At 40.3% G+C, this 22,766-nt stretch overlaps 1 protein-coding gene across 4 annotated transcripts in view; it reads right to left on the reverse strand.

Moving 5' to 3' along the window:
* The window catches only part of Akap6 (A-kinase anchoring protein 6), a 423,239-nt gene that overhangs the window by 38,755 nt on the left and 361,718 nt on the right, over positions 1-22,766 (reverse strand). For all 4 annotated transcript variants that reach the window (XM_048415577.3, XM_048415579.3, XM_048415578.3 and 1 more), the window contains one exon: positions 2,286-2,501. In XM_048415577.3, coding sequence (XP_048271534.3) covers positions 2,286-2,501 — 216 coding nt within the window. The remainder of the gene's footprint in view (positions 1-2,285; positions 2,502-22,766) is intronic.

The raw sequence follows: 22,766 nt of genomic DNA on the forward strand, positions 1-22,766 counted from the left end.
CCTTACATGCTACCTTCATTATTCCAAATCACCTCATTAGGAGAGACTTTGCTGTCATTTATTTAACCTCTCTCCAGTAGCTCAAACTTCCAAGAAGCAACTTGCCTTTACTATAGAGATGGTAAAACAACCCAGAGGATTGGGAGATGGTTCAGTAGACGAGAGAGTGTTCGCTGTGCAAGCAAGAGGACCAGAGTTCAGATCCCCGCATACCTGCAACAGTGGGGTATGCCTATAACCCCAGTACTGGGAGGGATGGAAACAGAAGCTCTCTGGGGCTTGCTGACTGACAACTTAGCTCCAGATTCTAGGAAACCCTGTGCCAAGGGAGTAACAGGGAAGGACTTGTCCTTTTTTGTCCTCCCCACAGGAGCATGCTTACCTGCATACACACATGCACAAACCCTCATATATTCCACACATGGGCATTTGTGACCACATGCACACACACACACTCACACACATGCATGCAAATCATCCATGCCCTACAGCTACTTTACAGAGCTCAATCCAGCATTCCTAATCACGATTTAAATAAATCCTGGATCAGATTTGTCTTTGCCAAACCAGTTGAATGCTCTGAAAATGCCATAACTTTTCCTACTGCCAGTGGGGCTGAGCTAAACCTCACTATCATTACCACAAAGAAGAGAGAGGAAAACAACCTTTTCTGCCTTTACAAACATTAGCAAGAAGAAGAAGGGGAGGGGCAGGGGAGAGGGAAGAAAGGGGAGAAGAAAAGATGTTAGTTAACCAGTTTCACAACAAACAAATTATTTCAAGAATAGACACCCTGCTGGGCAGTGGTGGTGCACACTTTAATCCCAGCACTCTGAGGCAGAGGTAAGAGGATTTCTATGAGTTCGAGGCCAACCTGGTCTACAGAGCAAGTTCCAGGACAGCCAGGACTGTTACACAGAGAAACCCTGTCTCAAAAAAAAAAAAAAGAAAGAAAGAAAAAAGGAAGGAAGGAAGGAAGGAAAAAAGAAAGAAAGAAAAAAGGAAGGAAGGAAGGAAAAAAGAAAGAAAGAAAAAAGAGAAATATGAAAAGAAAGGACATCTAATTATTGATTATTGATAATAATTTGTAAGTCTTAAGAACTGTAACAGCTTCAGTTAAGATCAGTTGAACAGAACTGTTGAGAGAAATCACCCCGAGACTCAGCACAAACACAAAAGCAAAATGGGCAGTCAGGTTTAATGATCCCATGCCTTCCTGCCCTGAGACCCTGACCTAAAACACACCAGAAAAGGAAATCCTAAAGCTTTGATAAGACTACAATTTGTATGTGTTTTCAATGACAAGAATTGTACCTGTGGGTTCCTTTTTTGCATTTTCCAAATATTATGTAGGACTGGAATGAACATAAATATGTATACACACAAACACACACACATATATATTCCAGAATATATGTGTATATACACATGTGTATGTATGTGTATGTTTGTATATGTATATATATATATACCCGCATATACATAAAACACCCCACTCTCTACGTGTGTTTCACTTCTTTAAGTCAAATGTGAAAAGTGGCGTCACAACTAGTAGACACTGATGTCAAGGTCACTTCAGGGTTACCCCCTTTCCCGGGACGATTTCCTTCTCCTGAGAATGTGAAGGCTTCCAGAGCAAATGTGTATTCTACATTGTAATAAAGCAGCTTCTATTCTTACGTATTTCTTTCCCCCAGTAACTGCTGAAACCTGCACCCGCAGGTCTGGCAAATGGTTAATGGAAATCACTACCCCCTACTACCAACACTGCATTAAACTCTCTGAGAAAACTTGACAGTTCTCAGTAATCCGTCAGAAGACCCTGGAAGCAGGACTGCTGGGGACAGGTGTACAGATGGCTTTAACTCCTCATTAAACAGAAAGATAAACAACAGATATTCAAGCAATGAAACTGTACCCAGAGCACACACACTGTGCCATGTACTCAGGGTATTAAACTATCTCCTAGCAAAACATTCTTGGAGTAGTGTGTGCTTGGCGAATGTTTTGGTGAAGGAATAAATGAAAGAATTAATATCCCCAGTGGCAAGGATAACCAAAATATACGTGTAACTTTTTTAAAAAGACAATGAGATGCACTGAGAAGCATGTTAGCAACATGGATAACTTTCTGTTATGATGAATGGAGTTTTGGTTAGGAGATGGATACGCCTCTAGTTTGCGAGGAAGCTTATACAATGAACTTACTGTCCAAGGGGTATGTGCTTGCAAAAAAAAAAAAAAAAAAAAAAAAAGAGCCAATTTTGCAGGGAAGTGATACTCACGGGTTCTTTCCCCATCTTCTTTTGCAGCCGCGTTTGCCACTGAACAGCTTGCATGACAATGGCTTCCCACCTTCTTTCGAGGTTTACAATGATCAGCTGCATGGGCTGGTGGTCGGCATTCAGATTGCAGGTGTCGCGGTCATCCAGAAGGTGCTGGCACAGCCGCAGAATGGAGGCCACCCCTCGACGACGCTGCTTGATCTCATGACAGAGGGACTGCAATAGAGAAGGAGACCAGTTTGTATGCGTTAGGAGGACCGGCTTTCTGGAAACATGAGGCAGTCACTTCCATCATAATTTCACATTGCAGGGACATGCTCAGCTTCGAACACTAGGGCAAGAAGGGACCTACAGTTTTCTTGAGATTGGTGGCCTCCAATACACAGCTGACGAGTGCTAGGGAATTTAGGAGTCTCTGTTTCCTAGTCCCCTTTCCTCTGATTTATGTTTTCAAAATGAAAGATCTTGCCTTGACACCCAGGTATTAGCAATCTCTCACATGATGGGGAAAAAAATCACTTAAGTCCTCTGAATTCCAGACTGTAAACAGACTGGGAGTGTTGGTTCAAGGTCAAAGGAAACATAACAAATAGAAAATGCTCCTCCAGTTATTCTTCTATGTTTATCCCTACATTCTTTGGAGGGAAAAAGTTCAGTATTTTATTGACAAAAAATAAATAATACTGCAAAGAATTTTCATATGTAAACTCTATTATCTAAAAAACAGTGGGCAATATTTCTCTTCCAATGCTTGATTAACAAAGCAATAATGTTCCTAAAACAGAAATCGAGACACTGGATTATTACTGCACAATTTGCTGGTTATTCTGTTTCTTTTAATAGACACCCACACCATTTAAAAAGGATCTGCATGCATCAAAATAGCATTTTGCCTCTCAGAGGCATTTGTATTGCTGCACTGACCCTAAGCTGAACGATTGAAACAAAATAGTGGGTACACATGTCTAAAAATATTATATCCTTCCTTTGCCTACGGATAGCGTGTAAGTGATATTCTAATTCAGAGCCTTCAGGAGAAATGATGATTATACCCACAAACATCACTGAATTACTAATCTCCTTCTCCTGCCACAATTGGACTGTTCCAACAGTTAGCAGATTGCTTATTAATCAACAAGGGTAAACAAGACAATGCAATTTCATTTAGTGTGAGGGTTTTAATGCCTGAAAGTATTTGTGCTTAAAATGTTAATCTAGATAAGGCTTCATTAGAAGAAGTCTTGAGATGATTAAGTGCTGTCCGCTGGATTGTGCGCGGGGTAGGAGTAGTCGATCAGCAGGTGGACATTCCATACAGATGTTCCACTTACTGATATAATGCATGCTATATCCATTTAAATGACCCTAACTCGGTAATAGCTGGAATTCTATTATTTCCATAATGAGAGAACCTGTACCTTTAATATTTCTGCATTTTAAATGAGGTGAATGACAAATTCCCAAACCTCTATTTATGGCAAAATATGACGAGGAATTTTATTATTCATGTCTTACGAGAGCAGCTGTCTGAGCTTGGCTTCCTGGGCCAATCCTTCTTTATTTTCCTAGGGTACATTGCTATTTTCCTATACAACTCCCGATACCACCCTGGCTCTGACAAATTCCTTCACTGATGCTATTCACCAGTGCAGTGTAGAGGACAGGAAACCCCTAGACAAGCAAAGACAAACTCGGAGCCTAGTAAAGCAATGAGGCTATCTTCATCTTCTCCAGCAGTTCTTCCGTCTACATCCCCAACCCCCCTCCTACTCCATTCCGTGAGACACACACATTCACACAGACACGTGCACATGCACACACACGCGCACACACATACACACAAGCATACTTTCACTTCAACTTGGCCTCTTAATCTACAATTGTCAAGGCATCCAAATGATTAAGCCTATCTAGTACCAAATTTTGGCCAAATATTGAATATGCAAGAAAGTGTTATGGTTACGGTCAATTGAAATTGGTTCAAATGAGTCGTACAGACATGAATGTTGATGATTTGGGGTTTTGAACTGTGGCTAAATTGTTAAAAGAAAAGGGCTAAAAAAAATCAGGAGATGTTTTGATAGAATTTGGATTTTGCAAACCTCTCTTTAGTAGAATAATAAGTACATACCTTTAAGCCAACAAAAAGCCTCCAAGTTTTTAGCTGAGGGAAAAATCATAATGAATGCCACTAAAAATTTGTGTGGAGTTATCTCAGGCCACATTTTCAAAGCAGTTCAGACAGGCTTCATTCACCTCACAAAGTCCTCACAAAGGCTATTTTGGGATGTAATACGTGTTTCATAAAGGTTACTGACCATGATTTGTGTCCAGAACATACTGAGTATATATCTAGAGAATCTGCATCTACATCTTAATGCAGGCAAGTCAAAATAAATACAGTACCTTAAAAACTGCAAAAGCAAGGCTGAAGAAATGGGTCAGAGCTCTTGCATTGCAAAAAAGGAAAACTGAGGCTTACTTACCACCCAGCCCAGTCGAAGCTGCATTTGGGTGCAGAAAAACCCTGTCTCAAGGCATTAAGACAGAATACTAGAAGACATCTGATGTCCTCTTCTGGCCTCATGTCCAAACAGGGGTGCATACACCCCCATGCTGAGGTGCACTCACTATTCACGTTCACCATAGGCTCCACATAAACAACATTTTAGAAAGTTAAACTACAAAAGCAGGTACTGTTAACATACGGTATCTGAGTTTTGCATCCTCATAATTCGGCAGTTTCACTTTAAATATTTTAGGGGTTTAATCTATATCCTAGATTAATTTTTTTCTATGTGAACGGTTCAAAGGAAACTGGAGGATTTTTTATGCCTAACATTGTTTCAGTATTTCTTCTTACCTAGAGACAGTTGATAACATTCTCCTACATAAATGTGTTTCCCTGACAACCATCAAAACGTATTTATTTATAATCACACATCCTAAATAAAATCGGTGGTTTGTTGGCACAGTATTCTACATTATTTTTTCTAATAAACTGAGATACACATTCCCCATATGTACTGAGAAATGTTAAATATAACTAGCGGGAGCAAATGATTATTATTATTTTCTGCCTTAGATTTTAGAGAAATATATTTTAAAGAGCAGAAACTCCAGCTAAGTAAGTAAGGAAGTCATAGAATAAGACAAACATCCTTCCATGGTCTCCTCACATCTGTGATGCGTCTTCCACTTGCTGGACCTTCTTTCTGTAACAGGATTACATAGAGAACAAGTCATTGCTCCTTCCGTCAAGGAGCGGAGACTTTACTAGATATGAACTACATAAATAAGTACAGTACTCTGTGTGGTGGAGGGAGAGAAAGAGGAAAAGAGAAGAAAGAGTTGTGTGAGAGACAAAAACAGAGAGAGAGAGAGATACCAAGTGATGCGCGCACAAGCAAGCTGCTGCTGGGAGTTCATCCACCTGTACGGAAATGACAGAAGCCAGGGGCCCAAGATGAGTGATGGAAGTTAAAGGGGTAGAGACCCCAGAGACCTGTTAAAGTGGAACATGATCAAGTGGGCCTACGTGGTAAGAAGTACTTCCTGTGTTGGAAGCTGGACAAGGGGAGGGGCAGAGAAACATCCACAGCCTAGTCATTACAGCCAACTCTGAAGCACGCTCTGAAGAAATCCTCCTGGTTCTGATGCGAGTCACACCGCCTTCTTGAGAAATACAAAGAGGCTGAGAAGACAATTTTTAAAAGGAATTTCAATTATGTCTAAGAAAGGGATTCTAAGCACTTGAGTATTGTACCAGCCCGTCTTTATCAGAATCTTAGTGCCATCTCCCAGTAGAACTGTCCTGGTAGGCTACTCTCAAGTTTTTAACTAGCCCCTTCATTTATTTTTCATAAAGTTTCCACCAACTTTTGTCATGTTTCTAAAAAGACAGATTTGTAGTAAACATAGAAAGGCTGAAACAAATCATCAAACTTCCATGGTTTGGGGCCGAGAAGTTACTCCCTTTTTCCCATAAAACAATCAGATGTCCCACACACTGAAGGCATCTGTTTGGGGTCACATTGTAAGACAGTTGCTAACAGGATGACAGTTTTCCCCCTATGTTTATAGACTGCCTTTAATTCACCAATGGTGGAACATGAATTTTGGAGGGAAGTGTGCTTTGTTTTGTGTGTCTCCCGGCATAATCAATTTTTTTCCATGCTTAAGCATTCATATTAGTAAGCTAAATATGATTTTAAAACAAACAACAACAACTTCTGGTTTCCTTTTGTGGTGCTGTGATTTGAACCCAAAGCCTCACAAATGGTAACCAAGCGTTCTACCATTTTCCATCAAGCCGAATAAGACATTCATTGTTGGCTTTAGGCTCTTAGCAGCCCTGGAGGGGAGACTTTTGATGTCGGTGCTTAGCCATCATGGGGTTACACATTTGTTTAAATGAAAACATATTATACAAAAAAGGAACATTTCTTTGCATGTACACATTCCTGACAGCAAATGAGTATGAGCTACCTCACAAAATGCAAATGAATGCCAATAAACACACAATAAAAGAACAAGTATGATTATTACAGGAACTGTTATATTAAAAACTTATGCTAAATAAGAAAAGAAGAGAAATGAGAAGAAAAAATAGTTCAAAAATCCCCCAAACTAAGCAAATGTCGAACACGACAAAGCAAATCTAACTGGAGAAACGCCAAAGCATTTTATACCCAGTATTTTTGACAGAATTTTTATTCATGTTAACTCTGTTGAGTAGGTCAACATGAATTAAGTCTTGGGATGCTAGATGATCTCTTAAGATGGAAACCTATGAAGCAATGCTCTTTATAAAGGCGAGCATTACTTCACCTTCTATATTGACCAATTGTTTAACCATACATCACTGAGTACGTTATGTACGCGGCAAGCACAGAAGTGAGGAGCGATCTGCACGGATAGCACTTGGCTACCTTCAGTGAAGCGACAGAACCAGGAGAGAACAGCAGCACACAGGTGTGTTCTCGTTTATACAGCATCAAGAGCACAGATCTCTCTTTTTGGCAAGTTCCTAACTCCTGCCTATGTAATTTCTTCTTTAAATTTTTGGACTCTCCCCGTTTCACTGTTCTGATTTCATGGGGTGGTGATTTCCCTCCTATCTGCTGTATGTAGTGACATTTCCCGGAACAGGGATCCTCAGGGTGTGGTCTCCAGATCAGAGAGTACTTACATCACCCCAGATCACTGCAAATTATTCCCAGTCTTCCCAGTCATTCGGAGCAGGCATGTAATCCCCGGTAGTCAGGAGCCTGAGTAAGGGGATGGTAAGTTTGGGGTCAGCCTGAGCCAAATAGTAACTACCAGGCCAGCTGGGGTACAGAGTAAGGTAGTGTCTCAACGAAAGAAAGAAAACAAAGCTAGCTTGTAGGTCTCTGGTGTCACTCAAAGCTATATGAATCAGGGATTCTCAGGCGAGGCACGGCTTAAGGAAGACCTACAAATGACCGCTGTCTAAAGTTTGAGAACTCTATTATACCCAGAGTACATTAAACTTTACAATTATAGACTTTCCCTGAGTAGATTATTTTTGGAAACACAAACATACAGTCCTAAACTCTGATTCAAACAAACCAAGAGTGTAGAGTGTCTCTGGGGAAGAAGTAGCCTTTGACTCCTTGACTCCAGATCATTGTCAAGGAGGTAAGTTTGGCAAAGGCTTTGTGAGTGATATCTATTTTAGCAGTAAGATCTTGATGGGTATCAGTTATGTGCCAAACACTGTACTTTCCATTACAGGATTAACACTGGCGGGTGACAGGCATCTAGCAAGACGTGGTGCCTCTTAGGAGCTTATAATACAGTTGATTTCCCCCAAGGGAGAGCCAGAAATACAAGGCAAAGGTTGCTGATAACAGCTAATTCATCAAGATGTTGTAAGTTTCAGCAAGGCAAGAGAAGGGAGCACGCTTTGTGAACAGTGAGGCCATGGCTCCCACGCGCTGTATAACCGCTTAATGCCAGCACTCGGCCTGGGGAACAAGAAAGGTTATTACAAGCTGCAAGAGACTGGTTAGGACCCACGGGACCAGAAGGAGCCATCTGAAGATTGGAAGGCGGAGGAGAGGACAGGCATTATGGAAGAAAAGTTGAAAAATCTTAAGTTTAACCACAATTTTCTAAAATCTAGATGTTAATATAGGGTCTGATGATAATAATTCCTAAATTATTATCCACCCACCCACTCACCCACCAGATGAATTTCTGGAGTGCCCGCTGTATGCTGAGCACTTTCTCAGTGCATACGGCAGTGTATAAGGTGCACACCTTTGCTTTCATAGAATTTATGCTCTAATTTGTCTGTGTGTGGATATGAGGCTGGAGAAAAATGTAAACACACACAAAAATCATCACGTAATAAGAACCGTCCAATAAAACCAGTGATACTTTAGATTGACTCATCAATAATGCGTCTCTGAGAAGACATCCTGTAATATGTACAGATATAAAAACAATGTAATTTAATGTTCTGATGGAAAGTCTTGAGATAATGTTTACATCAGGAATAATTTTATGTCATAAAAGACTTATTTGGTGACTGGTAAAATGGTTTAGCAGATAAAAATACCTCCCATTCAATCCTGGTGATCTGAGTCGAATCCTGGAACCCTTGGTGAAAGTAGGGAGCTCACTCCCAAAGACGTCCTCTGACATTAGCATCCAAGCCTTGGTATGAGCCCCCTACTCACACCCCCCCCACATCCTCACACACATATCACAAGCACACACACACATATTCATTAATAAAAAAATGAAAAAAAAATTTAAAAGCCTATTTTATGATTAAGTAAAAAAATGCGTGAAATTAGAGACTATTATTATTATACAATCCTGGGCCAGTAAAAGGACCAATAATACACTTATAAACACAGAGTTGGGACAGCTTGGTCTTCTAAGGTAAGAGCTAAAAGGCCTACAGGGGTAGGGTTATTAATACAGACCTATAAGCTTCACTCAAAAGATCAGTTATTTTCTCTAGGATAAAAATAATATAGTCCAATTTTAAAAATTACCTTCTTTTAGAAATACCAAAAAATATAAACAAAAAAGCATACAGAGAAGCCTGGATCTTAAGGAAGAGTTGAGGAAATGCAGAAAATGAATATATTAATTATGCATAATTATTGCCGTTATACGGTTCTTATCTTTCTTATAAAATTGTCACATCCAACACTGGTAGCCTCACGGGAAAACTGGAAGACCTGACATAAGATGACTGTCATATACTGCACCAAAGATAATCTTGCTGCTCACATGTATATCACATGTATATGAATAATTACAAAATAAAAACAATGTCATATGTACTTCAGCTACTTTACCCAAGTTCACCTGAGCATAAAAGAATAATTATTGGAATTGCTTGTTAATCATTTGAGCACTATTCTATACAGTATTTTATGGGCTACTTTCACTAATTCCATATGTATCAATAACTAATGTTTTGTTTTGTGTGTATTTTAACATCCTCCCGTGTGTGTGTGTGTGTGTGTGTGTGTGTGTGTGTGTGTGTGTTTGTGTGTAAGTCAAAGATCACGTGCAGGTAGCAGTTTCTCCTTCCACAATGTCAGGTCATGAACTTGGACTCAGATCAGCAGGCTTGACAAGTAAGGACCTTGACTTACTGGGCCACCTTACTGATCTCTTTCTGTAATTTTGTGTGGCTGACTCATCCAGTGCTCATAAAAGCCCAGGAACTGGTAGAAGAGTAGGTAGATGATGACAGACAGACAGACAGACAGATGCTAAACTGATTCACAACTGAAGAAACGGTGGCCTTTCGAGTTTAATAGCATTCCAACTTACAAGCATCAAGGCAGAATTTTAACCCAGGGAGGTAGAATTGAAAACCGACTCAGAAAAAAATACTGGCATTTCAGAAGCAAGCAAAAGAAGCTTGTGAGACCTCTGCATTCTCACTCTCCTGCCCTAGACTTTTAACCAGAAGTGTGACCACAAGCATAAAGCTACAGTCATTAAGAGTCAACAACCTCAACCCTTTAGAAGTCCAATCTCTACCTATTTGGAGGTCTTCAATTATATAAAATTTTATAAAGTATGTTATACTTGAATCTAGGATGGTTTTGATAATAAAAATGAAAAATCCACATTATCGGTTGAACAAATATGTATGAAACACCTATTAAAATGGACATTATGTTAAGGGTCTACGATCTGCCAGTAAGCCAAGCAGATGATGCCTCCTTATCTCTTGGACTTGATAGTCTATTTCATAGTGGAAGCACTGCCTTTTCTCAGAAAGATGTATCTTCCACAAATAGTAAAGAGACTAAACAAAGACAGAAAATGTCCTTTAAATAAACGATTATCAACATCTCAGAGTCGATAGTTCTTTGAGTCCTAATAGCTGGATGCTAGCCAAATCTGTGCACAACCATGGATGTCATATAAATGCTGCAAGTGAGAATTTACATCCTAGAAGTCAATAATTATTTAAAATAGACAAAAGTTAGAGCAATGCAAATGGTCTTTGACCGATGATTTAAATACTTTAAATAAAATAAAATAAAATAAACAATTCTGGGTATTTTAACTGGTTCCAAATTTCTAAAACAATGTTAGCTGATACAGAGACCCAAGCTCAGTGTCAAACTCTGGGATTTAATCTATAGTGAAGCTAAATATTCTATAAGCATGCAGTGGAGTGCAAAAAATAGCAATTGAAAAATGACATGATTAAATGGCAAGACACACAATCATTTGCTCTCAATTATGTCAATGTATCTTCTTCACTTCTGGGAGGCAGGCAGAAATATTGTTTTTTAAATGCCTCTATTAAATTGGTCACCAATAATAAAATAGATGAGAGTCCTAATAAGCTCATTTACATAACATACATCACACGGCACAAAACTCTCCTTGCCAAACAGTGCCGCTCCCAGATTTGTCTCCTGCTTGTCACCGGTCTTTGCTCCATTAGCAGATTTTAAAAGCATAATACTGCCTTCAGGACCATTTGTAGAAAAATGTTTATGAAACTTTTCTAGTTAACCCTTGGCAGGATCCTTATTGCTAATTATGGAAAAGGTATTGATATAATATCTTGGCTGTCACATTCAATTATGGTGATGGTAGAAGCAGAGTCTTGGTGTGACATTTTGGAAATATCATCTAATTGCAAGTCAGAAACAGAGAATGACAGTTTTAAGTAGATTATAACTCCTTTCAAAATAGCGAAGTGGTTTGTTTAATATAAAAGCTAGATTTTAAAAATAGTACTAAAGCCTCCTGAATTAGTTCACCAAGCACATCTCGACCAGCTCGCTGGAGAGGAGCTGGGTGGCGTGCCAAGAGTGTTGAAATTATGCATGGGGATATAAGTCTAGATTCAGACACTGAGCTGTTTCTTAGAACCATATAAAATACAAATATTTCCAATAATAACTAGTCTTATTTTTAAGAAAACCCATCTCCCTTATGTTCTTTCACCTGTCCAATAAAAAAACCAGTGGTTGCCTTATTTTTCGGGTCTGGCTTTTCAGCCTAGAAATGATCTCAAAAGACCTTGCTATCTAGTATGCTTACTAAACACTTTAAGTCACTAAGGATCGCCAGGAGTGTTATTGCCGTTGCAACTTCCTGGGGACCCATGGATGGACGGTGTTACTAAGTCTTAAACAAATATGCATAAGTATGCGTAACAAATTATGTCATCAATTGTTATAAAATATTTTAATTTTAGTTAGAAGGGGCCATTTCTATTCCTCTTATTGTTTCAGTTATATATCAAAATATCGCGAGCATTGCAAACACGCTAACCCTCCCTCCGTTAGCCCCTGAGAGCCGCTGCTCCTCCTCCGTGGCTTTCTTTAATTTCTTTGTTACTTTCTCTACACTGGGTTAAGTACTTTTTAAATATGTTTGTTTTCAGAATAAAATTCAGTAGTTGTGTATTTAGCTCCTATTCACATGCAATTAGTAATATGTTATAAACCTCCTTTTCTAAATTAAAAACACTATTAAAATTCTAGACATAGAAAACAATATGAAGATTAAGTTACTCCACAGGAAACTGTAATAGCTTACAGCTTGCCTGTATCATTACGAAAATGCCAGTATCTATTACAGAGTCTCCCTGGAATAAAGAATGCACTTTTGGCAATAATCTTTTAAAAACATGTCCATTATTGTTAAGATGCTAAACTCTTCTGCAATTATAGGAAGGAAACTTTTAGCAATCAGGAGGAAGAGTGCAGGGTGATGAAACTTAGCCATTAGGACGCCAAACACAGTTCCTTAAACTCCCACAATCACTCTTTAAAAAAAAAAAGAGGGGGGGAGTAATTATAATAGATTTTTACATAATTGTATTTTGAAACCTATTTCCAATGCCCACTGAGGCTGCCTGTCTTCCTGATTCCACGGCAAACATTTTAAGTGATGCTGGATGGATGGAGGTGATTTTCTTCTTTCATTTTCTGTTGGTCCCAGCTTCCTAAAATCACCTCTTCTTTTGCACAGATCTTTAGCTCAAAGGATGCCCAAGGCAGTCTGGAGGAGAAGGGAGAAGGACCAACTCCCATGTAGCAAATTCCAGGACAGAGGGTCATCAGAAATGCCGTATCTAGAGAATGATACAGGGTCAAGGAGAAAGCTGGTGAACACGCAAGCCATGTGAGCCAAGAGATGTTGCTGTAGATAACTGGACTCATGTCATCACATTTACTTTTGCATCTTGCATAGGTCCGAGCCATAGTAGTTTCCTTACTCCTCTATCCAGATGATAGTTGACTGCTCTCTACCCCTTCCTCCTATCAATTCCTGTTTTTCCAGACTTAACTGTGGCTTATTAGGACTCACCAGACTTAGTTACTTGACACACAGCATCCAGGGACTGATACTTTAGGAAAGCAGTCCTATTATTCCATATCCTACAGATGGAAAATAAATGGGTCTACTAATTAATGGCAAAGCAAAAAGAAGGAAGAGGCAAGCTAGGGTAAAATACTTCTAAGAAAGAGAGAAAGGGGAAAAAATTCACAGTAGAAAAGTCCCTTCTTTACTCATTCAATCCCCCTTGACCAGAAGAGGCAGAGGTCTAGACAGCATTAGTAAACTTCAGATTCTCTGCCTTACTTTAGCACAGCTAAAGTGCACAGAACATTTTTCATGTGGGTTTGGACCACTTCTAACTCACTTCTTAGCTTTGTACTTTGCATTTGAGGTAGAAATCCAGTTCATTTGTTTTGAACATCCAGTTTATGTTTTTAATTTTTAATATTTTAAATCAGTTTTCAGTATTTTCTCAGATACTGACTAAAGCTAACTGCACTCTTGGGATCATTTGGAAATTTAACTCCTCAGGAACACCAAGCTATGCTTCCGTTGCTATATAAGGCAGTGGAGAGATGCTAATGTTCAGACAGCTGGGAAATTATGATGATGATTTCTAGTTCAAAACAACATCCGAGAACCTAAAACAAAGTGGAGCCTGAAAGTCCAGAAACCTCTGGAAACACAGCTAAGCTTTCTGTTAAAGGAACCTACTTGCCTCTCTTCCGGGGAGGGGTCCCTCATATCATCCTGCATGGAGAACCGAATACACAGGGGCTCTCCTCCAGCTGGGGAGGTGCAAGATGCTTTTCCACCGAACCTCTTGGCAGGAGGACAGAGCAGAAGCTGTCTGACCACAAAGGAGGTTTAGTTTAACATCGAAGAAGCCATTTGGAATGAGGAGGAAAACACATCTGTGATTGTCTCCTGGTTCAACAAAACCCAGCTTTGTCACCGTAAGTAAATCACAAAAGATCCCACTCAGCAGTCTTCCTCTGAGAAGTAACTCTCCGTTAGCTGCGAACACCTCCTGGCTGCAGGTATAATATAATAGAACCCTACACTCCAGAAAAATACACCATGGCAGCCTAAAATGACTTTGAAAACATTATAAAATAAACTTTAAATATCTATCAAATAAGTTCCACGGTAGATGTTATCTTGCATGGTGAATCATGGGGGCATTATGGTATTAATTTATTACTATGCCCTTATCATTTTCACTGCTGCTGGCTATAACTATACTTAGCTGTTTGATCTGGATAAGTGGTCTATACTGGTCAATTTTATGTCAACTTGACACAAGCTAGAGTCCTTTAGAAGAGGGAATCTTAGTCGTGAAAACACCTCCCCCAGACTGACCCATGGGCAAGCTGGGGTGGGAGAATTTTCTTAATTAAGGATTGCTGTGGGAGAGCCCAGGCCACTATAAGCTGGGCCACCTGTGGGCTGGTGGTTCTGAGTGCTGAAAGAAAGCAGGTTGAATACGTTTTGGGGAGTACGCCAGTAAGCAGAGTTCCTCCACAGTTCCTGCATCAGCTACTGCTTCTACATCACTATGCCCTGCCTGAGTTCCTGCTCTGATTTCTCTTAGCAAAGGTCTGTTACTTGGAAATATAGTGTGGAATAACCCTTTTCCTCCTGTCTTAGCCACTTTTCTATTGCTGCAGTAAAATGCCACAATCAAGGCAAAATATAAAAGAAGGCATCGGCTTGCGGTTTCAGAGGGTTGGAGTCCATGACCAGCATGGCCAGAGCATGGCAGCAGGTAGGCAGGGATGGGACTAGAACAGTATCCGAGAGTTCACATCTTGATCCATAAGCCTGAAGTAGAGAGAGGTAACTAAGAACGGCTGGGCTTTGGAAACCTCAAAACCCATCCCCAGTGCCACACCTTCTCCAGCAAGGCCACACTCCTAATCTTTCTCAAACAATTCTAATAACTGGGGACCAACTGTTCAAGCATGTGAGGCTATAGAGACCGCTCTCTTTCAAACCATTGCTTTGACTCCCCATTCCCCACAGGCTTATGGCCATATAATAACACAAAATGCATTTAGTACAATTATGAAAATCCCCATAGTCTTTCATGGTTTCAACACAGTTTCAAAATCCAGTCTCTTCTGAGAATAAAGGAAATCTCTTAACTGTCACCCCATGAATTAAAAAAAAACACACACTTCCAACCTACAGTGGCACAGAATATGCATTACCATTACAAAGGGAGAGGAAAACAAGGCATTGGGAGGAAAAGCTGGGCCAAAGCAAAACCACAACCTAGCAGGCAAACTCTAAATCCTATAGTTCCTTGTCTGATGTCAAAGGGCTTAGATGGCCCTGCCCTTCCAGCTTTGCCGACTGAAACACACACCTCTCTCTTGCGATGCTTTTACTCCCAGTCTGAAGCTCTGGTTGGCAGACTTTTCTCATAGTTCTAGCATCTCCAACATCCTGGGGTCTCTAACGCATTGGAGATGTCATTGTCACAGCTTCAACACTCAGGGACTCCCCTGCCGCACACCTGGCCCCAGAGGAAGATTCTACAACCCCTCTACACCTGTGTCATTCATTACTCTAAAGCCAGAACCTCAGGGCCGATGCTCCCAAGTTGGGCTGTCTGCTTGGAGTGGAACCTGGCCTCTCCTCGAGTGACATCTGCACCAGTGGTCCTTTGTTACATAAGCCTTCCTTTTGACAAGTTGTATGCTTAGCCAGGTAGGGTCTTACATTCAGCATAAGCCTTGGGACCCACAGTAAATTTCCACATGCTCCTTTCCTCTTCAGACTGTATATTTTGTCTTTCTTTCTCCCTCACTTGTTCCTTCTCACTGTAGCTCTGCAGAAGAGTGATTAGTGATAATGACAGGGGCAGGATCAATATCAGGCTGTCCTAGACTCTCCTGTCAATGAAACTGGTCCCAAAATTTTTCGGTTTAGCCTCAGGCAGACTTTTAGACGAGAACAGAAAGCAGCCAGATTCTTTTCCAAAATATCACAAGCATGGTCTCTAACACAGTTGCTAATATTGTTCTACTCTGAAATTTCTTACACTGAGTCTCCATAATCCACAATGTTCCCTGAATGACTGTCTTCCAAGATCCTACTAGGATGGCTCATGAATACTTAGAGCATTCAAGCTTTCCTATTCCAAAGTCCCAGAGTCTTCCACATTCTTCTAAAAACAGCATGGTCCAGCCTGTCATGGCAATAGCCTGCTCCCTGGTACCAATTTCTGTCTTAGTTACTTTTCTATTGCATGATGACGCATCATGGCCAAGGTAATCTATAGAAGAAAGAGTTTATTGGGGGATTACAGAGTCCGAGGGTTGGACTTCAGAATTATTATGGCAGAGAGAGCATGGCAGCAGGCAGGTAGGCATGGTGCTGGAATAGTGGCCGAGAGCTCACATCTTGATCCACAAACAGGAAACAGAGACAGCTAAGTGGGAACGGTGAAGCTTTTGACATCTCAAAACCTGCACCCAGAGACATGCCTTCTTCTACAATGCCCCACTTACTAATCCTTCCCAAACAGTTCCACCAACGAGGGGCCAAGTAGTCAAACATATGAGCCTGTGGGCACCATTCTCACTCACACCACCTCACCTCCCCAAGCTGCCTTTGGTTGTGGTATCACATCACAGCGATAAAAATCCCAACTAAGATGTGCATCGTGCAGCCATTCCCATGAAACCAGTCTGATGGCTGCAGGTTCTACACACAATGATCATATTCTAATAGCTTCAAAGTCTAACTCTAAATAACTTCACAGTGGAAGTCATTTTCTTAAGCAAGGCATACAAGATTGAAAAGCTCTAACTTCCATTGCTGTACTGGAAAAGCTTTGAAGTTTGTTGAACTGATATTTTAGTTGGAATTAGGACGGCATGGTTGAATGGACACTCATTGACTTTCTTGGTGATCCTGGCTGATAAAGGGCTGAAGGGATCATGAAATATTCCTCCAACTCCTAAAAATCACATTTTCTAGTCATGGCTGAAGGACAATAAAGGACATTTCAATGAAGAAGGACAAACAGCTCAATAATCGAGCCACTTCCTAATCTTCGATTCTCAGAGGAGATTTCAACACGAGACGTATCATTCTATTTTTACACTAGCCTCATGAAATCAAATTCTTAAAAGAAAAGAAGATCTTACTGTGGACAAGAACATGGTATTCTAAAGGTTCAGTGTATAACTTCATATTAATCAACAATTTAGAGTATCAGTAAAATTAAGAGAAAAGTGTTAAGCTTTTTTTTTCAGATAGGAATGATGATTTACGCCTGACTATCTTAGAGAGGGTTGCGAAGGATTAATGAGCTGCAAAACTCTTTAAGCACCTCCTATGGAGCAACAACACAAATGCAAGGTGGAAAATGGGAGCATGCTCTACACTGAAGTGGGCTCCCAAGAGTGCAACACCCTGCAAAGGAGAACCCTGCGAGGGTCAGGATGCTAAATCTCCCTGTGCCGGATGTCAGAGGAGCCTCTGTGTGTTGTCGTATGTTTACTTCTGTCGAAAGAAGCACTCAGCAGCTGTAGTAAGCATTTCTAAATTCTCCATTAATCATTATGTCCCTTGTGAAGATCATTTTTATTTTTTATTTGTCAAATCAGATAGGCTTAGTGTGCATATTTTACGAAAAGTAAAGCAATTTGAACATTGGAGAAATAAAGATAAGGGCCCGCAAATCACCACAGGTTCGGCGTTATCGGATTGGAGCCTTTTGGAATTAAGGACATGCAGGCTTTGGTCTGACTCTGGTTGTTGGGTCCTGAGTGAGTCACTGACTACATTAGATGTTTGGTTTCCCTCTTTGGAATAAGGACAAGAAGTAAATGATCTCAGGTCTCCTCCAGGGTGAAACATTGTCTCTCATTCTGCCCTTGGTGAAGATTTATTGACTTCAAGATATTGACTCTGGTTTCATAAAACAAAATCAAGAGTTCCTACTCTGGAAACAAGTGCTATAGAGCACTGTTCAGTCACAGAGCAAATCAAAAGTCCATACACAGAAGCACCAGGAGTTTTCTTCTTGCTTCTTTCTAGACTTCTGCACGTGCCCCCGGCATGCTGCTTCTTGTCCACTGCTTTACTACAGATCTCAATGTAGAATAACCTACGTGAGAGGAGAAAGGGGCCTGGGAGGGGCAAGGAAGGAGAGCGGGGACACAAAAGGGAAGGCAACTATGACACCTTTCTCATGCGCAGAACTTAGATGGAGTAGACTATATATAAAAGCAAGACAAAAAAAGGTAGAAAGGAGCTATTTTAGGGTAGGAAGGTCCAGACGGAGGCAGGACTAAGAAGGGCCATGGAGGACAAAAGGGAGACCAAAATACAACAGGTGTGTGTGTGTGTGTCAGGAGGATACCCGCTACATTGTGTACTTACTAAAAAATTAATTTTAAGAAATATAAATTGTGGTATTGTAAGAACATTAAATAGTCTTTTCTGTTAAACACTGTAAAATTTTGAAGATAAGGAATTTAAATCTTTTTATTTCCCACTCATCTTGTAAAACTCTAATGCAGATGAGTTAAGGCTCCCACTCTGTAAAACATGTTTACCATTCTGCACTCTCTGATGACCCACCTGGCCAGCTCCTACCCTGTTTGTTTCCTTCATTTCCTTTGAACTGATACTTTTAAGACTAGCCAATCACAAAAGAGTGTGAGACTGAACCCCGGCCAATGAGGAAAGGATCCGGTCACCATCTGCCTTACAGTAAACACCAAATCTCTGCCCTGTGTGCTCACATTTCCCCTCTTGTGTGTAGGGCGCCCTTTCAATCAGAGGTAGTCTTGCCTTGAGACACTTTGATTGGAGTTGTAGCCCCTTTCTTTGTGACCCTGAACTTATTTCTAACAACAACAACAAAACAAAATGCGGGGGAAAGTTAAAATGCGTAAATTTTTTGTATGGGAACATAGTTATCATTTAAAGTGACTGCTGTAACTTAGATGTTTTGTTTGAGCCTTATGCCACAAACAAAGGGAAAACTTACAGCAGACATGAAAGATAAGAAAAGGGAATCCATGCAAACCATCACCAAAACAAACAAACAAAAACCCCACACAAATCACAGAGAAAGACAGGAAGAAAGAATGGGTCAAAGGAGCTGCAAAACAATTAAAACAAACAAACAGGAAAGGGCAGCAGTGAGTGTTTACCTATCAATAGTTGGTTAAAAGTTAGATAGGTGAGATTATCCAACCAAAGGACAGAGCAAACGAACAGATTAAGGAAGACAATGGTCCAACAGTTTGCTGCCTACAGAAGACAGGCTTTAGCTTTAAAGCACAAAGTACGAAGTAAAGGTTGGAAGAGAGAAGCCTTGGAACAGCTCACAGAAGAGAAAGGAGAATGGCTAGACTTCACTTCATACAAAGCAGGCCTGAAGTCAAAACCTGTGACAAGCGACAGAATGTCATTTTATAACCATGGTAAATCCCACAAAGGGACATAACAATTATAAATTGCTAGATATAGGTGAAATTTAACAGAAGTGAGCTGTGAAATATTAATGCAGCAACTGTGAACTTTAATACTCCTGTTCTCGACAACAGAGAGATCCCGACAGAAATCAGTAGGAAAACAACAGACTTGAGCAACAGGAAATTCCACAGTAATGCGTGGCAGGGCACGAGCTATCGTCCACAGACACACTGTCCACTTAGAGCAGGGCACGAGCTAACGTCCACAGAAACACTGTTCAGTTAGAGCATTCGTTAGGCCAGAAGATGACTTTCAGACAATTTGAAGAATCTGAAATTAGGCAATTGTGTCTATGGTGTGACATGATAAATTAGAAATAGGAAGAAAATTTAAAAGTTCCCAAACACATAGAAATTAAGCAGCATATTCCTGAACAACAAATTAGTCAAAAAGAAATCAAAAGAGCAAACTTGTATGTTGATTAGAAGTCTCACATCAGTGTGGGACGGGGCAGAGACAGGGTTGCTAGGGCTTGCTGGCCACTAGCCTAGCTTTGGGTTCAGCGAAACACCCAGTTTTGAGGGAATAATACGAGCATGACAGAGCAGGACATAGGACATTCTCCATCTCCATACAAGCACACGCACCATCCCGACATACATCATACACAAATACCACACACACTCGTGAACACAGCAAAAATGTATCATTAGATAATTTCCTATCCCCAGCCACTTTCTGATTGGATTTAAAGCCTGTTCCACAAGAAGAAACATATCTGGTGCTGTTTGCTCAGATAAAAACACGTGACTGACTAGGTCATGGGCCCTAAGGGAGACTAAATACTATTATTCTTCTAAATAGACACAGTAATAAACCATGCCCTAAGTCCTTATATTTATATAAGTGCACCTTTCAACACTCATCAGCAAACCTTACTTTTGCAATTAGTACAGAGAAGCCACAACAGGTCAAAGTGCAGAGAAAGGAGGTCTGTGGAATGTTTAACTCTAAATGGGACGTCTAGATCCTCCCCCACCCCACAAAGTTCAGGTATTGTCATGGAAGAGGAAGCAGAAAGACTGAGAGGAAGTAGATATTGGTGCAAAATGGTATTCGCTGGATGCAATAACACAGTTGCACGCATGAATCTGCAGTGCCCGGGACTTCATGCACACGATTTGCTCAAGATCAAACCAGTCAAAATTCCAGCGTGGATGGGGGATGGCTCATAAAACCCCAGGCCTAGCTGAGGAACTCTTGGTAATTGACGGCTCCCAGGGGAGGAAGAGTCAGTTTTCTTCAGAAATGCAGACCCTGAGAATTGGATTTAAAGCCTGTTTCGCAAGAAGAAACATATCTGGTACTGGAATAATATGAGCATGTGTTTCAACAGATGATTCCACATCCATGGACACACAGGCATCACTAAATGGATTCAGCAGTATTAAGAGATACATAGGTAGATAGATAGATAGATAGACAGATAGATAGATGGATGGATGGATGGATGGATGGACGGACAGATAGATAGATAGACATAGATACATAGATGATAGACCAAATGAAGTTGGGAGAAAAAAGTGGTGGGAAGGATAGGGGAAGGGTGAAGGAGAGAATATGGGGAGATTTGATCAAAGCACTTCTTATACATATATTTTCTTAAATACTGAAAAATGTGGTGGTTCAGTATTAGAAAAGAAGCTTGAGAATGCAATCAGGAGTCTTAGGTAAGTTAGAGTGAAAACAGACTTTAACATTTTTTACTATAGGGCCTAGAAAGAGGACTGAGCTGTTAAGAGCACTTGCTACTTTTCCAGAGGACCCTGGTTCAATTTCTAGCAGTCACATGACAACTCAGAACCATCTCTGGTTCCCGTTCTAAGGGATCCAATGCCCTCTTCTGGCCTTCACAGGCATCAAGCATGTAAATGGTGCACATACATACATAAACACATTTTTTCAAAATTTAAAAGAAAAATACGTTGAATGTGTGTGTGTGTGTGTGCGCACACACATGCATGAAGGCTTTGGGGCAGCTTCAGAGAATTCATTCACTCCTTCCTCCATGTAGGTCCCTAATAGAGAACACAGGTCTGCGGCAAGAGACTTCGCCCACTAAACCATCTCCCCAGCCCCCAAAAGACTTTCAAAAGTGCAGGAAATATCCAGGGCATTTAATCCTCATAGAAGGAGACTTCTAACAGGACACTAAACACATAGAGAAGTTCGGATAATAAAACAGTGGACGAGAATTCCAACTCAGACATAAGATTTAGACTTTCAAAATCACTTAGGAGTCAACCTAATCTTAGAGGGAAAAGGAGAAAGAAAAAAAAAACATAAGGAAAGGAGAAATGGAGGGTGGAGGGAAGGAGGGAAGGACAAGGAAAAGAGGAAACCAACAGTCAAACAGTCCTATACGGATGGGAGGTTACCTTGAGTACAAAACTCAGGTTCTGCTCTGTGACCAAGACTCTAAAGCAGCATCACCAGTTTCTATGACAAAAGGTTTATACTTCTAAGAAGAGTTTATGTTCAGCTAAGTTATTGTGAAGTGAAAGCAAAACGCTTTTAGGACATGGAACGGTTTGGGAAATAAGCCAAGGGTCTGTAACACCTATTCGAGTATGTATCTCAGTAGCCAGAACTACTAATAATGTTTTGAACAAATGGAAATCACAATGTACAAAACTGAAGTTGACCAATGAAAAGAACATTATTAATAACTGAATTACGTTTGTTATTTTGCATAGTTTTTTTCTTTTCTTTGTATGTGTCTAAATACATAAGTACATGCCATAGTGCTTGTATGGAGGTAAAAGGACAACACACAAGCAGTTTTCTCTTCCTACCATGCGCATCTGAAGGACACAAGTCAGATCATCAGGCTTGGCAACGAGTGTTTTGACAGACGGGACCAGCTCACTGGCCTCTACTTTTAAAATTCTTATACAATATGGTGTCAAGAAGAAATTTTTGAACATACAAAAAAAAGATCTAATGGTGTTATTAGAATAAAAATAATGGTTAATAATCAAATCTTAGCCATATCAAGATTTAGAGTGGCGATTTAGAGGCATACAGGAAGCAAGCTCATTTTTCTCATGTTAAAACTGGTATCTCTAAGTAGTTAGTTTGCTCACAATCCTATAAGCAAAGCAAGAACTTTAACAAGCATTCCAAATCACTAAAGTGGCTATAACAAAACAAGTCTCTACACTC

The sequence above is a fragment of the Myodes glareolus genome, chromosome 11 (assembly GCF_982192425.1).
Source record: "Myodes glareolus chromosome 11, mMyoGla1.1, whole genome shotgun sequence".
NCBI classification, from domain to species: domain Eukaryota; kingdom Metazoa; phylum Chordata; class Mammalia; order Rodentia; family Cricetidae; genus Myodes; species Myodes glareolus.